At 37.9% G+C, this 24,480-nt stretch overlaps 2 protein-coding genes across 4 annotated transcripts in view; both read left to right on the forward strand.

Annotated features, from left to right (window-relative positions):
- The window catches only part of LOC138722698 (sodium channel protein type 1 subunit alpha), a 97,730-nt gene extending 79,011 nt beyond the window's left edge, over positions 1–18,719 (forward strand). For all 3 annotated transcript variants that reach the window (XM_069861165.1, XM_069861166.1, XM_069861167.1), the window contains exons 23-28: positions 5,513–5,794; positions 12,192–12,245; positions 12,587–12,724; positions 14,418–14,522; positions 14,887–15,157; positions 15,497–18,719. In XM_069861165.1, the coding sequence (XP_069717266.1) occupies positions 5,513–5,794; positions 12,192–12,245; positions 12,587–12,724; positions 14,418–14,522; positions 14,887–15,157; positions 15,497–16,665 (2,019 nt within the window). In that variant the 3' untranslated portion in view covers positions 16,666–18,719. The remainder of the gene's footprint in view (positions 1–5,512; positions 5,795–12,191; positions 12,246–12,586; positions 12,725–14,417; positions 14,523–14,886; positions 15,158–15,496) is intronic.
- A 1,622-nt stretch (positions 18,720–20,341) lies between these two features.
- The window catches only part of TTC21B (tetratricopeptide repeat domain 21B), a 41,307-nt gene continuing 37,168 nt past the window's right edge, over positions 20,342–24,480 (forward strand). Inside the window, exons 1-3 of the mRNA XM_069861176.1 lie at positions 20,342–20,375; positions 21,419–21,548; positions 23,558–23,668. Of these exons, the coding sequence (XP_069717277.1) occupies positions 20,355–20,375; positions 21,419–21,548; positions 23,558–23,668 (262 nt within the window). The 5' untranslated portion in view covers positions 20,342–20,354. The remainder of the gene's footprint in view (positions 20,376–21,418; positions 21,549–23,557; positions 23,669–24,480) is intronic.

Raw genomic sequence — 24,480 nt, forward strand, 5'->3', positions numbered from 1 at the left:
ACCTATGATAGAAGATCCAGTGATAGTGGAAAAGCTATCAGTTAGAAGTATATAAAAGAGAGCCATAGACTGAAATCAAGCTGCTGGACAGCTGATATCACTGTGTTGGTGCTTGGCCTGTGAAGGTCCAGTGGTATTTTTATGCTACCATAATACAAATAAAACATCTGATGCACTGGTTCTCTTATAGCTGTTGATTCATCAATGCAAAGAGCAAGGGATGATAATTCTCAATGGTTCCAATAGTTCCTTGCCTTGGACCATCAAATAGTGCTAATCTTTTCAATTTAGGTATGGGCTTTCTTCCTGGTCTCCCTCAGATGCAATTTTGATCCCCTGACTGGGAAAGTTAATGTATCCCCTATGTCTTTTCATCCTGTGCCTCAGCTTCTCCATGGTTTAAGAGAGAGTACACCTGTTTATTACCTGATACCCACACCTGGTCAAGTCAGTGTGGTTTCATCATCTTCTAGCATTCCTTGTGTGATGTCCTCAAAGTCCTTCACTATGAGAACATGCTAAATTCATATCATGTAAGTTACCAGAGCCTTCATTCCTGTCCACTCATGGCATAACTACATGCACATCCAGCAACCTTACCTCTATGGTGGACCAGAAACCTAAAACAATGGCTACTTCCTCAGTTCTTCATCTTTTAGTGCAAATGCTTCCTCTGTGTACATCTGGACTTTGGCCAGCTGAGCAGGCGAGATTAATGATCTTATGGCAGATATTCATACCTCACACTTGTTCAAGACAAGGCTATACTCACAGCTTACTCTTAAATCCTGCCCAAGGCAGCGTCAGTGTTTCATTTGAGCCAGGAATTAATTTTGCTGGTTTGCTCTAATGTGGCTTATGCTGTTGTCAGATTCCCTCGGCATGCTGCTGTCTTTGAACAAGTGGCTCTTCAGCCTGTACTGCTAAGAGAGAGATGAATGGCTCTTTGCAGCCAGCACTATCTGAAGTCTACAACTGTGTGATTATACATAAAGTCACTAAGAGAGAAAGAAACTATGCATTTTTTTTGGACATATATATCCAAGCCCACAATTTGTTCCATTTCCTTGGAGTTCCTGAAGGCTTTCTCAGGCTTTCCCAGCTATCAAGAAATAGGGTATAGGAGGAACATATCTTACACTTGTCAGGGCCATATAAGATGCATAGAAGATAAGGCTTGATTTAATCTATAAAAGTCCTGGTGAGGTAAAAATTGCCTGGCTTTCTGTGCTTGTATATATCTTATGTGAGAATGTAAAATCGGGTAACAGTTAAATAACCTCTACAGCCTTTGATGGACTCCTTCAAACAACTCTGGTATGAGGTTTAGTGCATCAAATCTTTGGGAAACTTTTCCTCTTTCATCCTAAAATTATGAAGCTGAAAACGTCCAAAGTGAAGGCAAAATAAAGTACTTCGTAATTTTAAGTAGAAAGAAGATTCCAGACAGAATCATATTATCTTCCTTTCTATCCCAAAGATGGGAACTTCCTCCTCCTTTGCACCAGGGACAGAATTTGGAACTTCTTCACAGAAGCTGTAAAAGTTATAGGGAAAATGGATAGGTGCTAATGAATATTGCTCCTGGTTTGTTTAGAGATTTCAGGAGGCCTTGACATATCCATTAATCAGATCCACAGTAGGAATTCCTGGAAAGCATGTGGCTGCTGATGTGCCAGGATCTATTGAAGCTGTTTTGCTGTGGGAACTATAATACATTCATACTTCAGTACGTGTTTCAGATATGTGTCGTACAGCAAGGCTGAATCTGGCAAAGTGTCCTTATTATCTACTCATACAGCAAGGATAAGCTGGTATTTTGCACACTCCTCATTCTATACATATGCACAGCTCTGGTAGCTAAATTGATTTTTTTTTTTTTTCAGTTTAATTCTGCTGTCTTCTTCAGACAGTTATCCTCAAAAAGATACAAACAACAACAGCAAAAACAACTGGACAGCTAATTTGTATTGAAATAAGGTCATACCAGCCAGAAGACAACACAATTAGCATTGCAGTGATTCTTATAGCTCATATGTAGTATCTGATTCTGGAAGATAAATATTATGAAAATGGAAACAAGAAAAAATCGTGTATTTATGTGAAATACTGCTTTCTTCCAGAGGAGACATGATTTCACACAATGATTTTCTTTTTCTAGATGAATAGTAACTGAGATCTAAAATAGTCCAGAGCCCATTTGTCTTTGTAGATGCCAGGTGTTGCTTCTCACTTGCACTTTTTTCTGTTTTGCCTACCTGACCCTATAGGAAGGTGAACAAGCAGAATCAGCTTGGGCTTTTGCAGCTTGCTTCCAGAGTCAGCCTGTCTAACAACATCCCAGCTTTGAGGAAATGCATAGATAATTTAAACAAACAGTTCTGCAAACATCTTTTTTCAGATTATTGGCATTATATTCTGAATTGAGGAATAACAGAAAATATGCCCAAACAACAGCCCCTTTTGAAATAAAGGGAACATTTAGAATCACATACACATGATCTAGATTTGAAGAATGAGGGAAAATAGGAGCTACAGTTGGCAACATTCTTTTAATCCACTACAGACTGTCTTCAACAAGATGAGACTGTTAAAATTTTTATTTGCTAAATTTTGAACTCCCTCAAAAATGCTAATTGATTCCTTTTTTTGCATTCAGTTCACTTTTCAATTGGTTCTCACATTTTTCTGTCCCATTTGCTGTATCTTACATGTGTAGGTGTCATGTGTGTATGTATGGGTGCCATCATGGATATAGATCATGTAAACTTATGTCCCACTTATCAGCTATTCCCAAGGAACATATCAGAAAAGTAAATGGAAAAAACACTGATAATGCAATTGCCTCCAAGTGTATGTGCTGAAGAAATTAAAGAATTCTTCCTAAGGTGGACTTTATAGTCAGCTAAGCACCTGACCAGCAAGTAAATATGCAGTTTTACATTCTAAATATGATAGGGCAAAAGCTCAACACTGGTGGGGAAAAAAAAATCAAAAATCAAACAAAACTAAAGGTTTTAATTTTCTTTTCTTCTTTTCTTAAAAAACCTTCCAGGGGGACTGGATAGCTCAAGGGGTTGGTAATAGGATACAGAGCCTTTCATCTCTAGGTCACCAGTTCGCATCCAGGCCAGGTCAGTAGTGACCAAAAATTGTTACCATTTGATGGGTTTTCAGTGACCTATATGAAATTTGTTGGAACCATTGTTGGAAAAGTTGCTGGAAGCTGTTCACTTCTTACTGAAGAAGATGTGGCTGATCTTTTGGCAGTATCAGTAGCGAGACTGCATTACCTGTTCATCTAAAGATGCAAGACACACTGATGGCATTTTGTAGACATCTTTCTTTCTACAACTATTATCAATTCATAATTGTTATAACAATTACTGTAGCTGTTAGTATTCTGCTGCCTGTTCTGTATCCATGCTATAGTCAAATGGATCTCAGGACTGTTAAATAGGTATCACCTACAGGCACTCAATTCATACAAAATCATTCTTGGTGTGAGCACAGGTAAGCTTAATTTACTGAAGTTGCAGAACTAAATCCTCATCTTTCTTTCTTGACATCTTTATTTTCAGGTGTTTTCACCAAGTTTAAACAGAGGAATTCAATCAGTATAACATATCCAGAACATTTTTATGGGTGAAGACAAAAAAGAAAAAAAATCAAATGATAAGACAAGCACTAGCTAGCCTAGAATTTCAAAGCAGCAATAGCATAATACTGTGTCACAGTTCAGGTTGGACTTGGAAGAAACTCCAGAATCATTGCATTCCTAATTTTTATGTTGTTCTTTGTTCTATCAGGCTAAGTAGCAACAGAATTCTTCTCCTCACAGGCTATTAAAAAACCATTTCCCTCACTCCTTTGAAAATGGTTTCTTATGTTCAGAATATTACTGGGACCTTATTAGCCTTTTTAAACTTTTTTTAAAAATGGCTAGCTTATGCATATATCACCTAGATGTTTCACATTTTCTGTAATAGAAAGTTCAAGAAGCAAGCATGCTTCCTTTAAATTTATTGCACTCACACACACACACACACACACAAAACGGTCAATAAAATGTAAATTTTTAAAAATTCATGGTTTTATAAAAGATAGGAACAATTGTCAGTTACAGCAAGGTCCCATTTCTATGGTCTGGCAACAGAGGAGGCCCTTAAAATGAAAAGAAAATACTTTCTAAAAATAACATTTCTACCTAAGATCTCTAATCAGGTCCTAATTCTTGGCCATAACATTTGAGAGGAGGGTGCTGAGTGATGAGTAACACAACCACAATACTCTGCTTACAAAGGCCTTCAGAAGGCTGTGAAATACAGGTAGCAAGACTAAGGAGCTCTGAAGTTGCTCAGAATTATTTTGGTAGCGGGGAATACCCCACTATGTTGCAGAAAGCTGGGAACAAAGATGAACTAAGACACATCAATACACCTCAAGTAGGCATGCAAATCCTTTCCTATCTTACTGCAGGAATTGGATTATTGAGAATCAGAGTCCCACTATACATTTTATTTGACCTTCCTACGAGGTCCCAAAAGTTTTATGGAGGAAAAAATATAAAATATAAAATGATATATAACTTGTAAATGAGACCAGTATTAGATACTTCAGTAAAAATGATTGCTTAGCTATTAGCCAAACAAATATCACAATAGTTTTGATAGCTCTGACAGACACGTGTGATTAATTATTGTATATATCAGAAAAATAGACTTTTTATGTACATAATTAATTATTGACATCTTGCCTGCAAGAGGCTGAGAAGGCAACTGGCCAAAAGTAATTTAAAATGCAAAATCAACCCCCCTAAATATGTCCTTGATATATGTCCTTCTTTAGATAAATGAAGGGTATTACTGGCTTAAACTCAATACATGAAAGAACAAGACTGGAGCTTGAAATAAATTATGTTGATTCAAGTAGACACGTATTGCAAAACTGTCTTGCTTTTCTATACAAAGAAATTAATCTTTGTTATAATCTTGCATGGAAAAATAAGGCAATAAAGATATGTATTTAATTCCTGCATAATCTTTTTAATGTAGAGCTTGGTTTCTAGATTCATGGCATTTGTGTTTTCAGCTTAAATTTCAAAGCTATGTTGATTAAATATACAGGTTGCCATTTTTCTTTAAACATTTTTAAGCTATAATTTGATGCATTTTTAGAATTTTATTATGTCTGTATTTGTATTTGACTTTTTAATATATATATGCATAGAACACATTGGTGTCAGGCTTCATCTTAATACCACCAGGTCTTCTCTTTCATTTTTCTTTTAATTATTTAAAATTTTTCACTTATTTTCCTTTCATTACATGTTCTAATGTTAAGTATATAAAAGAACAGTGCAATACTACAGTTATTAATGTTATGCTTTAAGATTTATAGTATTAATTTCTGAACAAACATTTATTAAGCATTGGTAAAACACTATACAAACCTTTATTACTGTAAATATTCTTACACTCTTTTCTTTTCCCCCCCTGTATTTGTGTACTAGGTGGTTGTGAATGCCCTTTTAGGAGCAATTCCATCCATCATGAACGTGCTTCTCGTTTGTCTTATATTCTGGCTAATTTTCAGCATCATGGGAGTAAATCTGTTTGCTGGGAAGTTCTACTACTGTGTTAACACCACAACTGATGAAAGGTTTGAAGTCGAACAAATCAACAATTTTAGTCAGTGCGAGGAACTCATAAAAAACAATCAAAGTGCCCGATGGAAAAACGTGAAAGTAAACTTTGATAATGTAGGATTTGGGTATCTTTCTTTACTTCAAGTTGTAAGTGATCACTCTTTATATACTTCTTATTGTTTATATGTAATAGTGAAAAACAATTCTGGCAACAAGGGCAGAAAACACATTTACCTGATGATTTTTATCTGTTACTTAATACCAGTGCACTGGTAACTGATTACTTTTTTCTTACTAAGCAGCAAGTAAAGCCTACTAAGATGAATGAAGGATTTTTGGGACATCTGATAGAAAATGTGCTATTTACTGCTCCCTTATTCCTTGGTGATGATGCGGAATTATTCCTCCAGTTCCTTCTAACTCTAAAAGTTTATAGAGGTACCTAGGAAAGGTAATCAGCTAGCTGAATACTGTAAGTTTTACAGTTGCTGAGAAAATAAAAAAATCTGCATTGGAGTGATTAAGTCACAGAGAGGAATTCCAGGTAGGAAATCCTTTCTCAGTGATGTGGCTGCCACTAGTGCAGACTTATGCCATCTAAAAAGCAGTTTCTCGTTTAGAAGACAAACAGCAAAAGGAAAGTATCTTTAGACATTATTATCTGTGAAATATTTTCCCTGATGTTTCTGTGCGTACTTAGCTAGTGGAGTTTATTCAGCAAAGACAGAGAGAAGGAAAGAAGAAAGAAAATATATACAGAAAGATACGTGAAGGTTTTGCCTTCACTATCAAAAATGGTGTCCTCACACACTGTCTTTGCATTTTGGAGTAGATAATAATCTGACCCAGCTTTAATCAAGAAAATTCTGGAGACTAAGCTATGCTGTGTGCATTCAGAAACCTCTATGTTTTTTCAACATTACTGTCTAATTCTGCAGTATCTTAATTTTCATTTTCATAGCTTTTAAAAAATTTTCTAGCTTTTATGTTGGCATAAGAAATTTCAATAATACAAGTCATTAACATGATGCAGTGGTATCGACTTTGTCCTGGCTTAAGTTCTAAACCAGTAGTTCTGAGCACTGTGAACTGCCACTCCCAGCTAGTATAGTGTTTCACCTTTCTGACTGGTAAATCTGATAATTTAAATTTCACTATGATTAAAAGAGAAGAGAGGGACCACTTCATTTTAATAACAAAAATTGGATTGTAATAGAATTTTTTTTTCTGTCATATTTTTGAAATCCACTAGTCTAGAATCCCTCTTGGTGTTAAGGGAGCAGGATGCTTTATTATAGATGTTAAAGAGAAACAAGTCATCAACAAAACTCTTTCTAAGTTGTTTGCAGCTCTTCTTCCAGTAGCAATCTAGTATGTTCTGGGAAAGGGATAACACCAGGTACATTTTTTCCGGGCTTCATGGCCACAGTCACCACCCATCAGCTACTCACAGTCATGCATATTCAGTGTCCCAATTACACATAGCCTATTCTATCTTCTCTTCATTGAAAAACAACAAATACTTCTTAAAATTAGGACTTGGATTCTTAAATTATTGGATTGTTCTGTGTGGCAGATTGGGAGAAGTTTGCCAGTTGTTCTCATGCTTCCAAAAGGAAAATTAATGTAGACCTACCATGGACAGATCTTACCCCTGTGGGAGAACAAGTCAGTATTTTTTGTAGTATCTACAATATAAAAATCTTGCACTGATATCAAAGGCTTGCCAAATAGATGGATTTTTTTTGTGTGAATAGAATGTCAGTGACAACAGCACTTAGTTTTTCTGTATTACTAAAATTCTTGTAAAAGCATGAGGACATTTTTTTCTGACATATCAGAAAAAAAAATGGGGCACTTCCATCACTCCACAAAACAGACCCTTGGCCATGCATCTTTTAGGGTTTGGTAAGTAAGCTGCTAGCTGTGCGAAATATCAGCTTGATTGTCAGCTAATGCTTTAAAATATGCAGAATCTATGTTTTTTCACCTTCAGTAACACAGGAAAGGCCACAATTCACAATTGTTTGAGATTCTCACCTCACTTTCTCAAGCAACAAAAATATTTATAAGGTGATTTTCTATTTGATTATAAAGTACTTTTGATAATAATCTAGAACAGGCTTTTAAAGCCATCACTTTCAGAAGAAATGTGAGCAGTGAATAGGTATGTCATGATCCTAGGTCCTCCTACCCTCCCTCCCTAATCAGCTTGAAGTAACAGTATAGCAGCGTAAATACTACAAGGTAATTAGAAGTATCCATTTTTAAATACTCAGAATAAGTGGAATAATGTCAGAAAGAAATATTTTAGGTTCAAAAGACAGATTGGAATTATGTGACAGTGTCTTTTTAAGCAAAAGGAACTCTCTGAGTAGTTCTTTCATGAGTTTCCTTGGTGATGATATGGAATAAATATCTGGAATAAGGGACCTAAGAAAAGATCATAAAGTAATTTTTGGTCTGGAAATTGTATTTTTTTTCTTTTGGAGGAGGGGTGTGTGTGTAAAATGTTTAGTATTGATAGGAATGCTATAATTCTTTCTGCAGAAAACTACAGGCTAACAATGTGTGACATTGATATAACCAAGTTTTTTAGAGACTTTGTTCATCAGACACTATTTTACAAAATCCTTAAATAATTTCAAGTTGGAGTGAAAATACTCATGCCATCAGTGACATAAGTATACATTCTCTCCGTAAGAATTTTTTTTCCTATGATCTGGCATAGCTTACATTGGTCTATGTGAACCTGCAAAATTATTTTTTCATTTCATGGTCTAAACTTGTTCAAGTATTTTTCTGTTTCTAAAGAAAAAACATCAAAGCAGAGACAGATCTGTTGGAGAAATTCCTTTCACAGTTTTCATTCATCAGTTAGTGAAGTGAAAGAGGTTCACGTACACAAAGAGATGTGGCGTCTGCCATGATAATATTATGGCCTCATGCCTTTTTAACTTGAACCCAGAGCCTGGATTCTTTGGTAAGTACTTTTCCCAGAGGCCTGCTTTTATCCAGGTGGTAAGCATATATTATCCTGCTTACCAGGACAGAACGTGCCAAACCAGTGGGGCTCAAAGCACCATGATACCTTATTCTGCTGCTAGTAATATAAATAAGCAAACATATATTGTTAAGCCTAGGGTAAAAAAAATCAGAAGCTAAATTCTAGGTCTATAAGATTAGGATGACTTCAAAGTTCCAGCAGGTTAGTATTTTAAAAGCAAGATGCTACTGTATCTCCAAAAGGAAATGTGAATCTTCTTGGTGGTTATTTCTGGTAAAGAAAGGGAGTGGTAAAACTCCATCCTTAGCAATTATTCATCAGGGGAAAAATCTACATACTTTTAACAATACTAAAGTAGTTAGGGGGATTTTTGTTTTGTTGGTTGTTCTAACTACATTTGAATCTGCATTGAAATATATGGCTTTCAAATTTCCTTGTGGGGAAAAAGCATTTGGAACAGGTGCTGATTTCAATTACACTGCTTTAATCTTCAAAATCAATTAATTACTACTGAGAATACAATATGTTTTTATATTCAAATGTACAAAAAGGAAAATAAGAATTTGATCTCTTAGTCATTTTTCTGTGTTATTTTCTATTCACTATGCTCAAATGCCCAAGTATTATCTTATTTCTGTTAAAAAAATTGCGTTGCAGATAAATTTAAGCCTAACACAAACAGGCCTAAGCTTCTACTGAAAACAGTACAAGTAACACTCCTTCACTCAGCGTGGTTCCTTGACACTAAGCCTCTAGTTCCATTATTTGCTATTGTTTAGGCAACATTTTTTTTTAAATTTATGAAGTCTTCTACTGAGCTGACACTTTTGCTTTGGAAACGAAGAAAACCTTTTCTCACAGTTATGTTCTCAATTAGCGTAAATGATTCTGCATAATGATCGTAGAATCACATAGAATCATAGAATCACAAGGTTGGAAAAGAACTCTTGGTTCATCGAGTCTGATTGCTACTGATTTTCCAGAGGTATATAGAATAAAACAGGTAATATGATAGAGGAGCACATTTTTTTAATTAAAATCACTTAATTTTAATTAGGGCTTGAGATTGAGAATATCAATGAGAATATCTTATGGTTTTTTGAAACATTGTGGAAAATACACATTTTACTTCAGATATTTTGAACTGCAAGACAGTAATAAGCTATATTTATACTTTTTTACCCCCACACTCTTTTCAAATTTCCTTAGTAATAATAATTTAATAATATTTAATAAGATTAGGAAGGAGAAGAAAGGAAGAGGAAGAAGAAGAAGCATACAACAGCTCAGTTCTTCAGATCTTTTTCCTAGTGCTAGTGACAAAGTGCTGTCTCTTTATAATGGAATACTTTATTGAATATGGTGAAGTTTAATATTTTAAAACTAGTCTACCTTTTCCATTTGCTCTAGTCTAGATTACATTAAAAAAATAACAAAAAACCACTAATTCCACTTTACCTGGAGGATGATATGCAAGAATAATCATGTGTCTGAATCTGAAGCAACAGCACACACTTTGCAGAAGAGCCATTCCATCGTTAGCATCATTTTTCTGATGTAAAAGTATGCCCATTATTTGCATTTAGTATTGCAGATTAAAGTGCTGATTTCAGCCTAAGTTATGATATTCCAAAAACTGCAAAAATGTACCAAGACAGAAAGAAAAGTAATGCCTGTAAGATGTGAAGTAATCACACTGTCCTGTTTAGACCTTGTAAAACCTCAGCTGAAATACTAAGTCCAGTTTTAGTTAGGATTTCAAGAAATGAACTAGTGGAAGAGAGCTCAGAGAAAAACAATGAAAACGAGCAGAGTTCTGGAAAATGGGATCTACATGGAACAACTGAAGGATCTGTGATCACAGCATGAAGAAAGGAAGCAACAACCAGTCTGCAAAAAACTAAAAGGCGATGCAGAAAGGATGATCTCCAGATAAGTAATGATTACGGAAAGTGACAACAGAAGGACTTTGATATTAGGAAACAATAAAGACAAGTGTCAGATGATTTTTTACAAGGTTGTGGAGTATCCATCATTAAAAGACTTTGAGCACAGGTTAAATGTATACTAGGAATTTAAAAAAAAAAAAAAAACAAAAACCAAACCCAACCTGATCACAGAATAATAGAATGGTTTGGGTTGGAAGGGAACCTTAAAAATGCTCCAGTTCCAACACCCCCTGCCATGGGCAGGGACACCTTCCACTAAATCAGGTTGCTTCAAGCAAGGACTTTAAGTTCTTCAACTGAGACTTCTCTTGTTCCAGATTTGTTGTAGATTTATTGGTCCTCTGATACTACTCTTGATTTCAATATTGTACTATTAGTTCTCTCAACTTCATATGATCTGTGTTGGGCCTAAGAAGTGAAAGCTGTTGGATACTGGATTTGCATCTCAGGATAATCATGCTTTTTAGCATTCTACTGCTTCGAAAGTGTAAAAGACCTCTTTTCCTTTAAGAAAATAATTCCTTGTCTTTTAAAGATCATGCCAGTTACTCTCTATGCTGCATAAGCAAATCATTTTTGAAACCTCCACTAAAAATGAAACCTCAAGATGACGGAGATACAATAACCATGGATGAAGAGTGTTCTGTTCCCAACTTGTTTCTGCAGCTCTGTCTCTATGACAAGGAATATGAAGGAACCAATGATCTTCAGCCTTGTTTAGCAAAATTATAATAGGGATTAAATGGCAGAACTATCTCACTTCTTTGCTACATTCTGGGCGCAACTGGATTAAAACCTGAGTGATTTCTACTTGGAGACGTTGCCTAGTCAACAGACAAGTAATTGCTACAACAGAGAAGATTGCTTTCTGTTTTGAACACTCAGATGATTCAACCTAAACTTCACTGTCAAATATAAAAATTTACATATTTTTGGGCAGAGGAAATTCACTAAATGCTTCCACCTGCGAGGAATATTACATATTGAATGCACATAAAACACACCCTCTTTTTACTAGTTTATCTCAGAACATATCCGAGGGATCTAGCCTCTGTAAAACACAATGCAATGTATTTAAAGTGAAAATAGAATTACTAAACCAGGCAAAGTCCTTTAAAGCAGAGAAAAATCAAAATTCTGATAGGAAGATACCTTTTCTGAGCTGATCAAATTTTTGGTTTGCTTTGATTGCCACCTTTCTGACTGATTTGAGAAAGAGACACTACACATCAGTCTTCATTGGTGGCAACTTGGGTACATAAGGCTATTTCTCAGCTGTGCATAGCTTTTGCAGTTAGCATGGTTTGAGGAATATTTAGTCCACTAAAATAATACTGGATTCTATCATTTGTGATAATTATTTAAAAATAAGTTGGTTATGCTTACTTCTTGAAATATTCACAAAGATACAAAATAGGGGGATATACAGCAGTGTATCCAAAGAGAAGCTGTGAAGAAAGCCAAGGGACAAAATTATCTAGAGATTTCATCTTATGCTAATTATTTCTGGTGCTAGACTCAGTTGTTGGAAATAATTATATGAATTGTCTTCAAGCTCTATGCTTAAACAGGTGTGTACTGTTTACAGGCTACATTTAAAGGCTGGATGGATATTATGTATGCAGCTATTGACTCAAGAGATGTAAGTACTGCAAATATTTTAAATTATATTTTTTCCTAAGGTCTGTCTATCAACAACTGTGTACTTATGTATCTTCCAAAAGCAATTAATTGCCATACAATAGAATGAATCAAAATTAAATTAACTAATATGAGATCCTGCTGTAACAAATAATAGAAAACTGAATGCAAAATTCCCAATGCTGTCACTAGCAGATAGAATGGAAAAAAAACTTTGATAGAAGTGCAAAGAGTGATGTCCAAACACAAAATATTAAGGACATTTTGCCTAAGGCTGCTGCTTGTTCAGCTGAAATTTTCATGTGAAATCTTAGGAATGATATTTCATATTTCTTTTCTTAGATATTACAGCAACCCAAGTATGAAGACAACCTGTACATGTATTTGTATTTTGTTATTTTTATCATCTTTGGGTCTTTTTTCACCCTGAACCTGTTCATTGGTGTCATTATTGATAACTTCAATCAGCAAAAAAAGAAGATAAGTATTGTTTCATTTTTCTTCTAAATATATTCTGAAGTATTGCATCTTGGCAGGTGCATGACATATGGAATGTAAACCCAAGGTTTGTTCAAAATTTAAAAAAATGAAGAATATTAGGATATACACTCTTACCTAGATGTAGTACGCATTAACATCATAAGATTTTGCATTGTAGTGAATGGGATAGATCCCTCTGTTTTCAATGTCCAGTTTCGTCTTCCTCAAGTTACCTGCTTTTCCATACCCAAACTTCATGAAATCTCCTTACAGGATCAAGCCCCTTATTTAGGCCTTTACATCAAAGCACTTCTAATTTCTTTTTTTTCTTCTTGATTTGTAGTGCTTCTATCAGCACACACACCTTATAAAAAAGCTGCCTGGATAAGAAAAACAAAGCATTATTTCATCACAATACTACAGATGCTGTTTTAATTATCCCATGGATTCAAGTTCTGTTTTGTGGCACTGAATGATCTGAAACTACGTAGAACAGGAGTGGTTTGAAAATATCTCAGGGCTTTTTTTCTGGTTTTTTGTAGTGCAGATGTAGATAATCTCACTGGTATAGATGGTTTGAGAATCAGATGCTCATCCTTAAAATTATTTTCTGTAAATAGATAAGTTAATGAAAGCTGAAGGACAGAAGGAGTTCTGAATTACTTGTTTAACTTCACCTTAGTGTAATTAATTTCTTTCTTTGGGTTTATGTTACTAATGACAGATGCTAAGTAAGATTTTTGGAAGCTGTATATGCTAGAGGCCTAGAGGTACGCAGTTAGGGAGCCTGTCCAGTGTACAGTGTACGCATTCCTGTATCTTCAAGCTTCCCAAACACTCATCCTTGAAAGGGCTGCATCCAGTCCTATGCTTTCATAGACATTTCTGGAATGAGATGTCTGCAAGTAACTTTTATCTAGAAAAAATTTACTTCAAGAGATATGTGGCATCTGATGGATTTTCATTCAAGCTGCCTCTACAGCTTGAAGGCAGTTACTATGGGCAGTAGATTTTGGTTAGGTTACTATGAAGAACCCGTAATTCTCTCTTTATCTTCACTGTCAGACTTCAAAGGCCAACTCTGGCATTTGCTAATCAGAACTTCATAGAACACGGAATCTAATCAAGATAAAAGACTTAAAGAGAGCATTTTGCTGTTAACAGTATCAAAAGTGCTTCAGTCTTCAGCTCAGTTTCTGAAAAGTTTGATAATTCATCTTCTCAAAAACCTTGAAAACCCTGAGTCCCACTGCTATTGCTTTGATTGCCAGAGATACATAAAGCACTAACATATGAATGTACTGAAAATCTGACTTTCTCTGCTTACTTTCACTAAGATTGCAGTTCAGTAGTGACAGTACTGAACTGTCTAGACTGTTTGAGCTTATCTCAGATGCTGTTTACTGTATCTTTTCCCATGAAAGAGTTACTGAAAAGGATTGCTTGAAGTTCAAGGAAAATAACTGTAGAAAAATTCTGCATTACTGTTTTTTTATGAGATTCATTACAGTATTTTCAGACAACTCCCTGACTAAATAATTAAATTGCAGACAACTGCATTTGATAGCTAAGTGATTTTTCCCAATAAAGTCTTGATTTTCATGAAATAAATAAATCAATCACATTCCTGAAGAGTTTTTTTCAACACTGCATATAAATCTGATTATAACTAGTTTTGGTTTCATGTTTTTACTTTGGAGGTCAAGACATATTTATGACAGAAGAGCAGAAGAAATACTACAATGCAATGAAAAAGCTGGGATCCAAAAAACCACAAAAACCTATACCAAGACCAGGGGTAAAATTATTTATATACATCAGGCTAATCACTATTTATGAACTGCTCAGTTTTTAATGATATAGAGAAAGCAGAAATATGCCTCTGTGAAAATGACCATTAAGAATTGTATAAGTCCACCAAAATGGAAGATAAAAACACAGTACAAAAAATTATTTTTCCCTTGCAACCATTTTATGTATGAGTATACAAAGAAGGCTGAACTAAGCTGTTGTGTTCACTTTGACTACTTTACTTAAGATCCCTACTTATATTTTTATTGAAGTCTCATAGGTCTTACTGCCTATTTTTCTACCTTCTTCTAACAGGAAAAGAAATACTATTACAGTTTGTATTGGATGTTTCTTTTTTCTTTTCTCCTCAGAACAAATTCCAAGGAATGGTCTTTGATTTTGTGACACAGCAAGTATTTGACATCAGCATCATGATTCTTATTTGCCTTAACATGGTTACCATGATGGTAGAAACTGATGACCAGAGTAAAGAAATGGAAAATATTTTATCCTGGATTAACCTTGTGTTCATTGTCCTTTTCACTGGAGAGTGTGTCCTGAAACTGATTTCACTTCGCCATTACTACTTCACTATAGGCTGGAATATTTTTGATTTTGTAGTTGTCATTCTCTCAATAGTAGGTAAGTCTTGTATATTAAGAAAAGGAAAAAAAAAGAGGGTAAAATGAATACAAGGTGACTTTTTACTTAAATAAAGCTATATGGAGGGCTTTTGCCATTGCAAGGTTTACAACTAAATCATGCAACTTTTCTTTTTATCTAATAATTTACTTAATCCAACATATATTGCACCTGCAGATACTACGTATATCTGGTATAACAGAAATTGTGCAAGTGGAATCTATGGAATATCTTTAATTGCTACACATATCCACCAATTTTAAAACTATTTTTCTAAATTTCTGCTATGATACAGAGAATACATGCTAATGTATCTCGGTTTTATTTTTTCTGTTTTAGGTATGTTCTTAGCTGAGATGATTGAGAAATATTTTGTGTCCCCCACACTATTCAGAGTCATCCGACTTGCCAGGATTGGTCGAATCCTGCGTCTCATTAAAGGCGCTAAGGGAATCCGCACTCTGCTTTTTGCTTTGATGATGTCTCTCCCTGCTTTGTTCAACATCGGCCTGCTACTGTTCCTGGTCATGTTTATCTATGCGATATTTGGCATGTCCAACTTTGCCTATGTTAAGAGGGAAGCTGGTATAGATGACATGTTCAACTTTGAAACGTTTGGCAACAGCATGATCTGCCTATTTCAAATTACCACATCTGCTGGCTGGGATGGTTTGCTAGCCCCAATTCTTAACAGTGGGGAGCCAGACTGTGACCCCCATAAAGATCATCCAGGCAGCTCTGTGAAAGGCGACTGCGGTAACCCTTCTGTTGGGATTTTCTTCTTTGTCAGCTACATTATCATATCATTTCTGGTAGTGGTGAACATGTACATTGCTGTGATTTTGGAGAACTTTGGTGTTGCTACTGAAGAAAGTGCTGAGCCCTTGAGTGAGGATGACTTTGAGATGTTCTACGAAGTCTGGGAGAAATTTGATCCTGATGCAACGCAATTCATGGAATTCGAGAAATTGTCTGATTTTGCTGCAGCGCTTGAGCCTCCTCTTCATCTACCCAAACCAAACAAAGTCCAGCTCATTGCAATGGATCTACCTATGGTAAGCGGTGACAGAATTCATTGCCTTGATATCTTGTTTGCTTTCACAAAGCGTGTTTTGGGGGAAAGTGGGGAGATGGACGCTCTCAGAATACAGATGGAAGATCGGTTTATGGCATCAAATCCTTCAAAAGCTTCCTATGAACCAATTACAACCACTTTAAAACGAAAACAGGAGGAAGTATCTGCTGTTATCATTCAACGGGCTTTCAGACGTCACCTTTTAAAACGAACAGTAAAACAAGCTTCCTTTATCTATAACAAAAACAAAACCGAAGGAGGGACTGGTCAGGGTATGAAAGATGAAATGATTATTGACAAGTTAAATGAAAACTCTTTTACAGAGAAAACCGATATAACTGCATCAACGGCAGTTTGTCCACCTTCTTATGATCATGTAACAAGGCCAGTCAAAGAAAAACATGAAAAGGAGGATAAAGATGCTCAGAAATAAAAGCAAATAGCAATCCAAACCATCTATGTGCAAAATAGTTCATAGCCAGTAAGGATCATGTGTTTGTGTCAACCAGACTCCTGCTGGAGGTCTATGCCAAACTGACAATTTTTACCAATGTACTGTACATTAAAGGTCAGTGCCTATTAAAAGACAGTGACCCCTTGTCAGTGACTGTTGACTGTGCTAACCTTGACAGGAGGTTACTGTTCTCACTACCAGCTGACACTGCTGAAGAGGAGAGAAAAAGTGGCTACTCAGACTGTAGGGACCAGTTAAAGGGGTGCAAACCAAGTCTTTGTGTGTCTAGCATAAAACAATACAGTAACTGTATCCACTGTTTGCATTTCAACTGCCACATACATCATATTTTTACAAAATCTGTGTTAGTGGATTCATCTTATTTTTATTCATATGTTGTTTATTATATGTGACTATTTTTGTAAATGGGGCTTCTGTTGGGGAAGGGGGTTAGGTACAACTTTACAGGTACAAGGGCCAGGTGTTCTATTATACGACAAGTATACACACAGAAATGACTTGCATGAAGGCATGCTGCACTTATAGATCATGCATGAAAATAACATTAAGTCACAAAGAACAACAGATTTTTTTTTAGCGCAGTGTTTCTGGAAAGGAATAACAGATTTTGAGGTGCTTAATTAATGTATTCATGTTGTATCAGGTCCAAACAAGTCTTGGTATGCCTGTAAAGTCCCTTATAACTCACAAGAACAGTAGAAAAGGGTTGGTTTTTACATAGACCTTTAAGTTTCATAAAGTGCAAGCTCCTTTCTAGGCCTGAGTCACAGATTTTGTCTTTGTCAAATTTCCTTCTATATACAAATACTAAATGAATCTGCCTCAGCCCTCCAAGTTGATCAAAAAGAGCCCTTTATAAATTGTTCTGCTTTATCCTGCAGGATTGTTTAGCCATCTTCAGCTCTCAGTAAGGTTGATGTTGTACGTGTTAATGAAAAGCCCTCTGCTATGTAAATAGTAATTTTTAACCTGTGGTGCATGTTTGAGCAAACAGATAATGACCTTAGCACATTTATTGCATCAAATATGTACCACAATAAGCATAGTGTGCAAGCGTTCAACAGGTAAAATTATGTATTATCTACCATTATAGATAGTTTGGATGCTGTCAATGCATGTTTATATTGCCTATGCTGCTGTTCCTTTGACTGTCCAGGATTCTTAAATACGGGAAGCCATACATCAGAGCTAAATGGAATAAACTACTCAACAAGACCTCATTCCTCCATACCATTAGGCAATATTTTGCAGCTATTTAGGAGCTTATTTGTTTAACATTTTTGAATTTTCATTGAAAAGCATATAGTGTATATCCAAACTGTACAGACATGTTGAAAACTATTAAACCTGTTGAAAATAATGTTAGAATTTTATAAGCAAATATAAATACTGTAAAAATCATTTTATTTTATTTTTCAGCATTATGTACATAAAACAAGAACTGAATTTTATCTTCAGGTTGATGTCACACCATTTTTTTTACTTTCTGTCCATAGCACTTTTTCACAGAAGAACACCAGAGATCAAGATATAACTAAGAGAATGGGTAGCTGTAGGTTCCTATTTTTTTACAATATTTTCAAACATGTCAATAATTTCTGCAAAATAAGTTCATAATTTGCTTCTAAAAATCTTAAGTTTTTTTGCAGTTGGGAAATGGTGTAAAGTTCAAATTGAATGTCTAAGCAGTGCCTGCATCATAACTTTCCAGATACAACCTTTCACAGAATCCTTAATCTGTTCTCATATCTACTTACAGATTTTTTTTTTATTATTCATGCTGCTCTAGAACAATTCTAAATGTTGGGTCCACAATATTTTTTCACAAAGAGAAAGTAGCTAAATTGTATAATCCAACACATCAGGACATTTTATGTTTCTTACACAGGAAAATGAAATGTAGATTACTTTTATTAAAGTTATTGAATAATACTGTACTAGTGAACTGCATGCAGGAAAATGCTACTGTTACCCTAATTGATGCTAAAGAACATTACTAATGCGCCAAAATAATAAAGATTACATTTTTTATTGTATGTTCCTTTTGTCTTTATTCTCTGACATTAATGTGAAAAAAAAGTGTGCTTCTAAGATCACAGACTGAGAGGATATTGATAACTTTCACAGCCAGCTACTCTGTCCTCCCACATAAGCAAATCCTTGGGACTTGCTTGTTAGTTACTAATTCTAATTCAATGCATGTTAGACACTGAGCATGATGATTCTGCATATATCAATAGTACTGCCCTGAGTAACTTCATGAGTTCAAGCAGCAGCTCATCATCGGGTAGGGAACTCCACCATCAAATACCAGAGCTGGCCTGGGTGTGTCCTAGGAAGCTCAGAGCATTTACAGGAATGCGTATTGAGCATTCATGAGTTTACAAAGACAAAGCAAGGATTGAAAATAGTACTAGATACATGACATTCCAAAACGTGGATTATAAGAATCAGTTTACCCTAGAAATGATGATTGAGGATGCTTTCATCTTCAGGGGAAAAACTGAATTCTACTAGTCTTTGCAACTCTGTAATTCCTTGGGAGGCAAGAAAGAGAATAATAAAAAAAGAGAGAACTTGGTGTTGTCTTCTACCCAGTTATTATATGTTTTCTACAGAGAAGCTTCACCTAACTTGAAGTACTTGCTGTTGAGATACATTATGAAACATACAGTATGGGTGCTGCTTAGTTGTTACATTCAGCCAAAAAAAATTAAGTAGGAAAATAATCAAATTCTGGGTGCTTCTGTCTCAGAATCAGGGTACTGCTGGGATTAGTGGGGGAAGAGGGGCTGGAAAGCTGCCTGGAGGATATGAACCTGGGGGTGTTGCTTGACATCCGTCTGAACATAAGCCAGCATCTTGGCTTGTATCAGAAACGGCGTGACCAGCAGGTCCAGGGAGGTTATTCTCCCTCTGTACTCGGCACTGGTGAGACCACTCCTTGAATCCTGTGTTCAGTTCTGGGCCCCTCACCACAAGAAGGATGTTGAGGCTCTGGAGCGAGTCCAGAGAAGAGCAACAAAGCTGGTGAGGGGGCTGGAGAACAGGCCTTATGAGGAGCGGCTGAGAGACCTGGGGTTGTTTAGCCTGGAGAAGAGGAGGCTGAGGGGAGACCTCATTGCTCTCTACAACTACCTGAAAGGAGGTTGTAGAGAGGAGGGTGCTGGCCTCTTCTCCCAGGTGTGAGGGGACAGGACAAGAGGGAATGGCCTCAAGCTCCACCAGGGGAGGTTCAGGCTGGACATAAGGAAAAAATTCTTCACAGAAAGGGTCATTGGGCACTGGTAGAGGCTGCCCAGGGAGGTGGTTGAGTCACCTTCCCTGGAGGTGTTTAAAAGACGGGTAGACGAGGTGCTCGGGAACATGTTTAAGAGGCAGACAGGGATGGTTGTACTCGATGATCCAAGAGCTCTTTTCCAACCCGGTGATCCCACTATTCTATGACAATGGCCGCGCGCGCCCGCCCCGCCGCGAGGGGCCGCAGCTGCCCCCGCCGGCCCCGCCCCTCCCGGCCGGCGGTGCCGCCCCGGCTCCCGGCGTTCTCCATAAGTTTTCCTTCCCGTGTCTCTCCCGCCTCCTTTCGCCGCGAGCCAATGGCCGCGCGGGAGGCGGAGCGGCCCCTGCGGCGGCGCGGGGCGGCGGCGATGGACGCCGAGGGGCAGCGGGTGCGGGAGCGGTGGGAGCGCGGGGGGGCGCGACGCGGGAAGGGGGATGTTTTGATTTAAGGCGAAGCGGGCTTAAGTTTCATCTAAGCAAGGGTATTGAAAGCGAGACGGAACGCCCCTCTGCTGGCACCGGGGTGTTTTCCCACAGTGTTTTTCCAGACGCTGCTCGTTGTTTGGGGATGATAACGCCTTGTGCTCGCTGTGATGTGAGCAGGTGTCGCTTCTGCCATCGCCTCTGTCTGCAGCCTCTCCCTGTCTCGAATCCAGGGTCAGGCAGAGCTGCTCCAATTAGCAAAAGATGTGGCTGCTGTGAATTTCGTAATAACGTTAAATCATTGGAAAGTAATAGAATATGCATGGTGTTTCTGGGGAAATCTACAGATCCGCTTCTAAGTGGTAAATGCCTCCTGTCCCCAGCGCCCTCCTGGCCGCACACAGGGTGGCGGAGATCGCTCCCTCGCGTTGCCCAGCCCTGATGATGGATGCTGGCTTTCTGAAACTCCAGAATGAGGCCTAGAGTGTATTTGGATGTTGAGGCTCTGGAGCAAGTCCAGAGAAGAGCAACAAAGCTGGTGAAGGGGCTGGAGAACAAGTCTTAGAAGGAGCGGCTGAGAGAGCTGGGGTTGTTTAGCCTGGAGAAGAGGAGGCTGAGGGGAGACCTCATTGCTCTCTACAACTACCTGAAAGGAGGTTGTAGAGAGGAGGGAGCTGGCCTCTTCTCCCAAGTGACAGGGGACAATACGAGAGGGAATGGCCTCAAGCTCCACCAGGGGAGGTTTAGGCTGGACATTAGGAAAAAATTCTTCACGGAAAGGGTCATTGGGAACTAGAACAGGCTGCCCAGGGAGGTGGTTGATTCACCTTCCCTGGAGGTGTTTAAGGCACAGGTGGACGAGGTGCTGAGGGGCATGGTTTAGTGTTTGATAGGAATGGTTGGACTCGATGATCCGGTGGGTCTCTTCCAACCTGGTTATTCTATGATTTGCCAGCATTTTCGGTATTAAAGCATTTGCGTGAGTGAACTGAGGCTGCTTCTCCTGCAGGCCCTGCTCAACTATTACTGCCAAGAGGGCTACTTCCAGCACGTGCGGGCAGTGGCGGAGGAGGCGCTGGGGCAGCTGGGCAGCGATCCCGTGTTCCTCTTCTACCAGGCCTATGGCACCCTGCGGGCAGGTAATGCCGGGCTGCAGAGCGGGGCGTCACGGCCGCCTTGACCGCCGCCCTCACAGAATCCAGAAAGAAAACAATTTTATGGAGTCTGAATGCTTTCCATGTTGAGAAGATTGCATGACCTGTCACACAGACTTCCCTTCACCCACTTTGCATGAAAATTATGTAGACCATAGAGTCCTGGAGTAAGAAATAATAACTATTTTTTTTCTTTTTTTTTCTTTCTAAATGGTTATATGAAGGTGGTTATATGGTTAACCTGGAGAAGAGGAGGCTGAGGGGAGACCTCATTGCTCTCTATAACTACCTGAAAGGAGGTTGTGGAGAGGAGGGAGCTGGCCTCTTCTCCCAAGTGACCGGGGGCAGGACAAGAGGGAATGGCCTCAAGCTCCTTCAGGGGAGGTTTAGGCTGAACATTAGGAAAAAATTTTTTACAGAAAGGGTCATTGGGCACTGGTAGAGGCTGCCCAGGGAGGTGGTTGAGTCGCCTTCCCTGGAGGTGTTTAAAGGACGGGTGGACAAGGTGCTGAGGGACATGGTTTAGTGATTGATATGAATGGTTGGACTTGATGATCTGGTGGGTCTCTTCCAACCTGGTGATTCTATAATTCTATGAATGCAGGTTAGGCAAACAGGTTCCTTGGAGGGCATTTGGAGCCCAAATGTCCATTGCATTGTATGACAAAGATAAATTTGTTTGTTCCAGCTAATATCTCTTCCCTTCAATGCAGCTGTATCTTACTTTGTTATATCCATCTGCCTTAGAGGAGCTGACAGCTAATGCCTGTTGGGAGATATTAGCCCAGAAAGCCAACCATATCCTGAGCTGCATCAAAAGAAATGTGACCAACAGGTTGAGGAAGGTGATTCTGCCCCTCTGCCCAGTTCTCCAGAGACCACACCTGGATTACCGCATCCAGCTTTGGAGTCCTCAGCATAGGAATGACACAGACATTTTAGAAAGAGTCCAGAGGAGGCCATGTCTATGATCAGAGGGCTGGAGCACCTCCCCTATGAGAACAGGCTGAGAGAGTTGCGCTTGTTTAGCCAAGAGAAGAGAATGCTCTGGGTACTCGTTATAGCAGCCTTCCCTTAAAGGGAACTACAGGAAAGCTAGGGAGAGGCTCTTTGTCAGGGAGTGCAGCGACAGGATGAGGGGGAGTGGTTTTAAAGTGAAAGACAGATTTAGATTAGATATTAGGAAGGAACTATTCACTGTGAGGATGGTGAGGCACTGGCACTGGATGCCCAGAGAAGCTGTGAATACCCCATCCTTGGAGCTGTTCGAGGCCAGATTGGATGAGTCTTTGAGCAACCTGATCTAGTGGAAAGTGTCCTTGACCACGGCAGGAGGGTTGGAACTAGATGATCTTGAACATCCCTTCCAACCCAACCCATTCTATATTCTTTGTGTACATTAGACTGTTTTGAGAAGTTTATTAAGGTAAATCCATAATTCAGGGATGTCACAGCATACTACTAAGTAACTCAAAATGGAAGAGGGCTGTGTCAGGGCTCTACGAAGGACTGAAAAGATTTTGAAGTGGTGTATCTGTTCCCAAACTCCCTGATTTTTTTTGTTTATCCAACAATCACAGATTACTGTTCTATTTTTCAAGATGTTGTCTGTGCTATTGATGTTCAAAAGATTCACACAAACGAGGCAAAAATCCCAGCTATATAAAGAAGCAGGAGCAAAAAGAGCTGCTCAGTGCCCTGTATAAAACAAATAATAAAGATGATTTTCATCTTTACGGCAGCTGGCAGAACTAGCACATAACTCCTTTCAAGTCCTCTGTGTTGAGATGCTTTTTTCTTTCTTGTGTCTGTTTGAAAGACTTGCGCAAACAAGTAAAATAGATATGTGAATAATGAAGGAAGTTATGAAGAAAGTGTTGTCAAAACCAGAGAACAAATAATTGAGGGAAAAATTTAAGTCAGATTAACGTTTTGATGCTGATACTCTTTGTCTTGAAAAATGATATAGCCTATTCTGCACTTGTTTTCACTAGGTGACATCCAAGATGGTATTCGACAGTTGGAGTCTATTAAAAACAAACAGGAGGTGTCACTTTGTACAATGATGGCTCTGATTTATGCCCATAAAAAGAGCCCTAATCCAGGTATGCTCCTTAAGACAGTACTGATACATGTTTTAAACACCTGTGTGTGAAGGTTGTGTGAGTTGTAGACTAATACTGCCTGATTTAAGAAGTTACACTCCAGCTTTGGCATAGTATCTAGTATTGAATTGAGTTACACTTGACAAGATTTTAAATAAAAATACCAAAACACAAATCTGTGGAAAGTAAGACTGTGAATATGAAATTAAAACAGTAAAAAAAATATCTGACTTATCTACTGTGATGGAAAAAAAATTTTGAATCAAACTTCTTGTGATTGTTGTTCAGTCTTGTCTGATATCAGTACTTTTGTGCAGACCTGCAATTTAAGCAGTCATTAAAGCCATGCCATTTCTATCTTTCAAGTTACCCTGACCTTACAAATGAAGAAAAGAATTCTTTTAATGTTGATGTTCCTTTCTCAAATCTAAAAACTGGGGGTATTTGTGAAGAATTATATTCCCAAAAACTCAGTTGGTTTATGTGGTAAACAGAGGTGTTGTTAATCTATTGTCCTGATACCTTCCTGACTATGGAGATTTATAACTGTTACTGACAACTTTGTTAAGCAGTATGATTTGAAATGCCTCTGACTAATGACATCACTCTTACTCAAGTCCCTGAGGATTGATATTGTGGGGCAATAAAATTTTGATGCATTTTGAGACTCTCCGAGAAAGTCATAACAATAAGAGTCAGATATTTGATTTTAGTGGCTCCTAAAAAAAGGACCAGAAATGAACATGGGTAAAAGAAAATGTTTGGCACTAAGTTCCACACACCAAATTTTTTTTTATGTGGGATTAACTCTA

This window comes from Phaenicophaeus curvirostris, chromosome 7, assembly GCF_032191515.1.
Source record: "Phaenicophaeus curvirostris isolate KB17595 chromosome 7, BPBGC_Pcur_1.0, whole genome shotgun sequence".
NCBI lineage: Eukaryota > Metazoa > Chordata > Aves > Cuculiformes > Cuculidae > Phaenicophaeus > Phaenicophaeus curvirostris.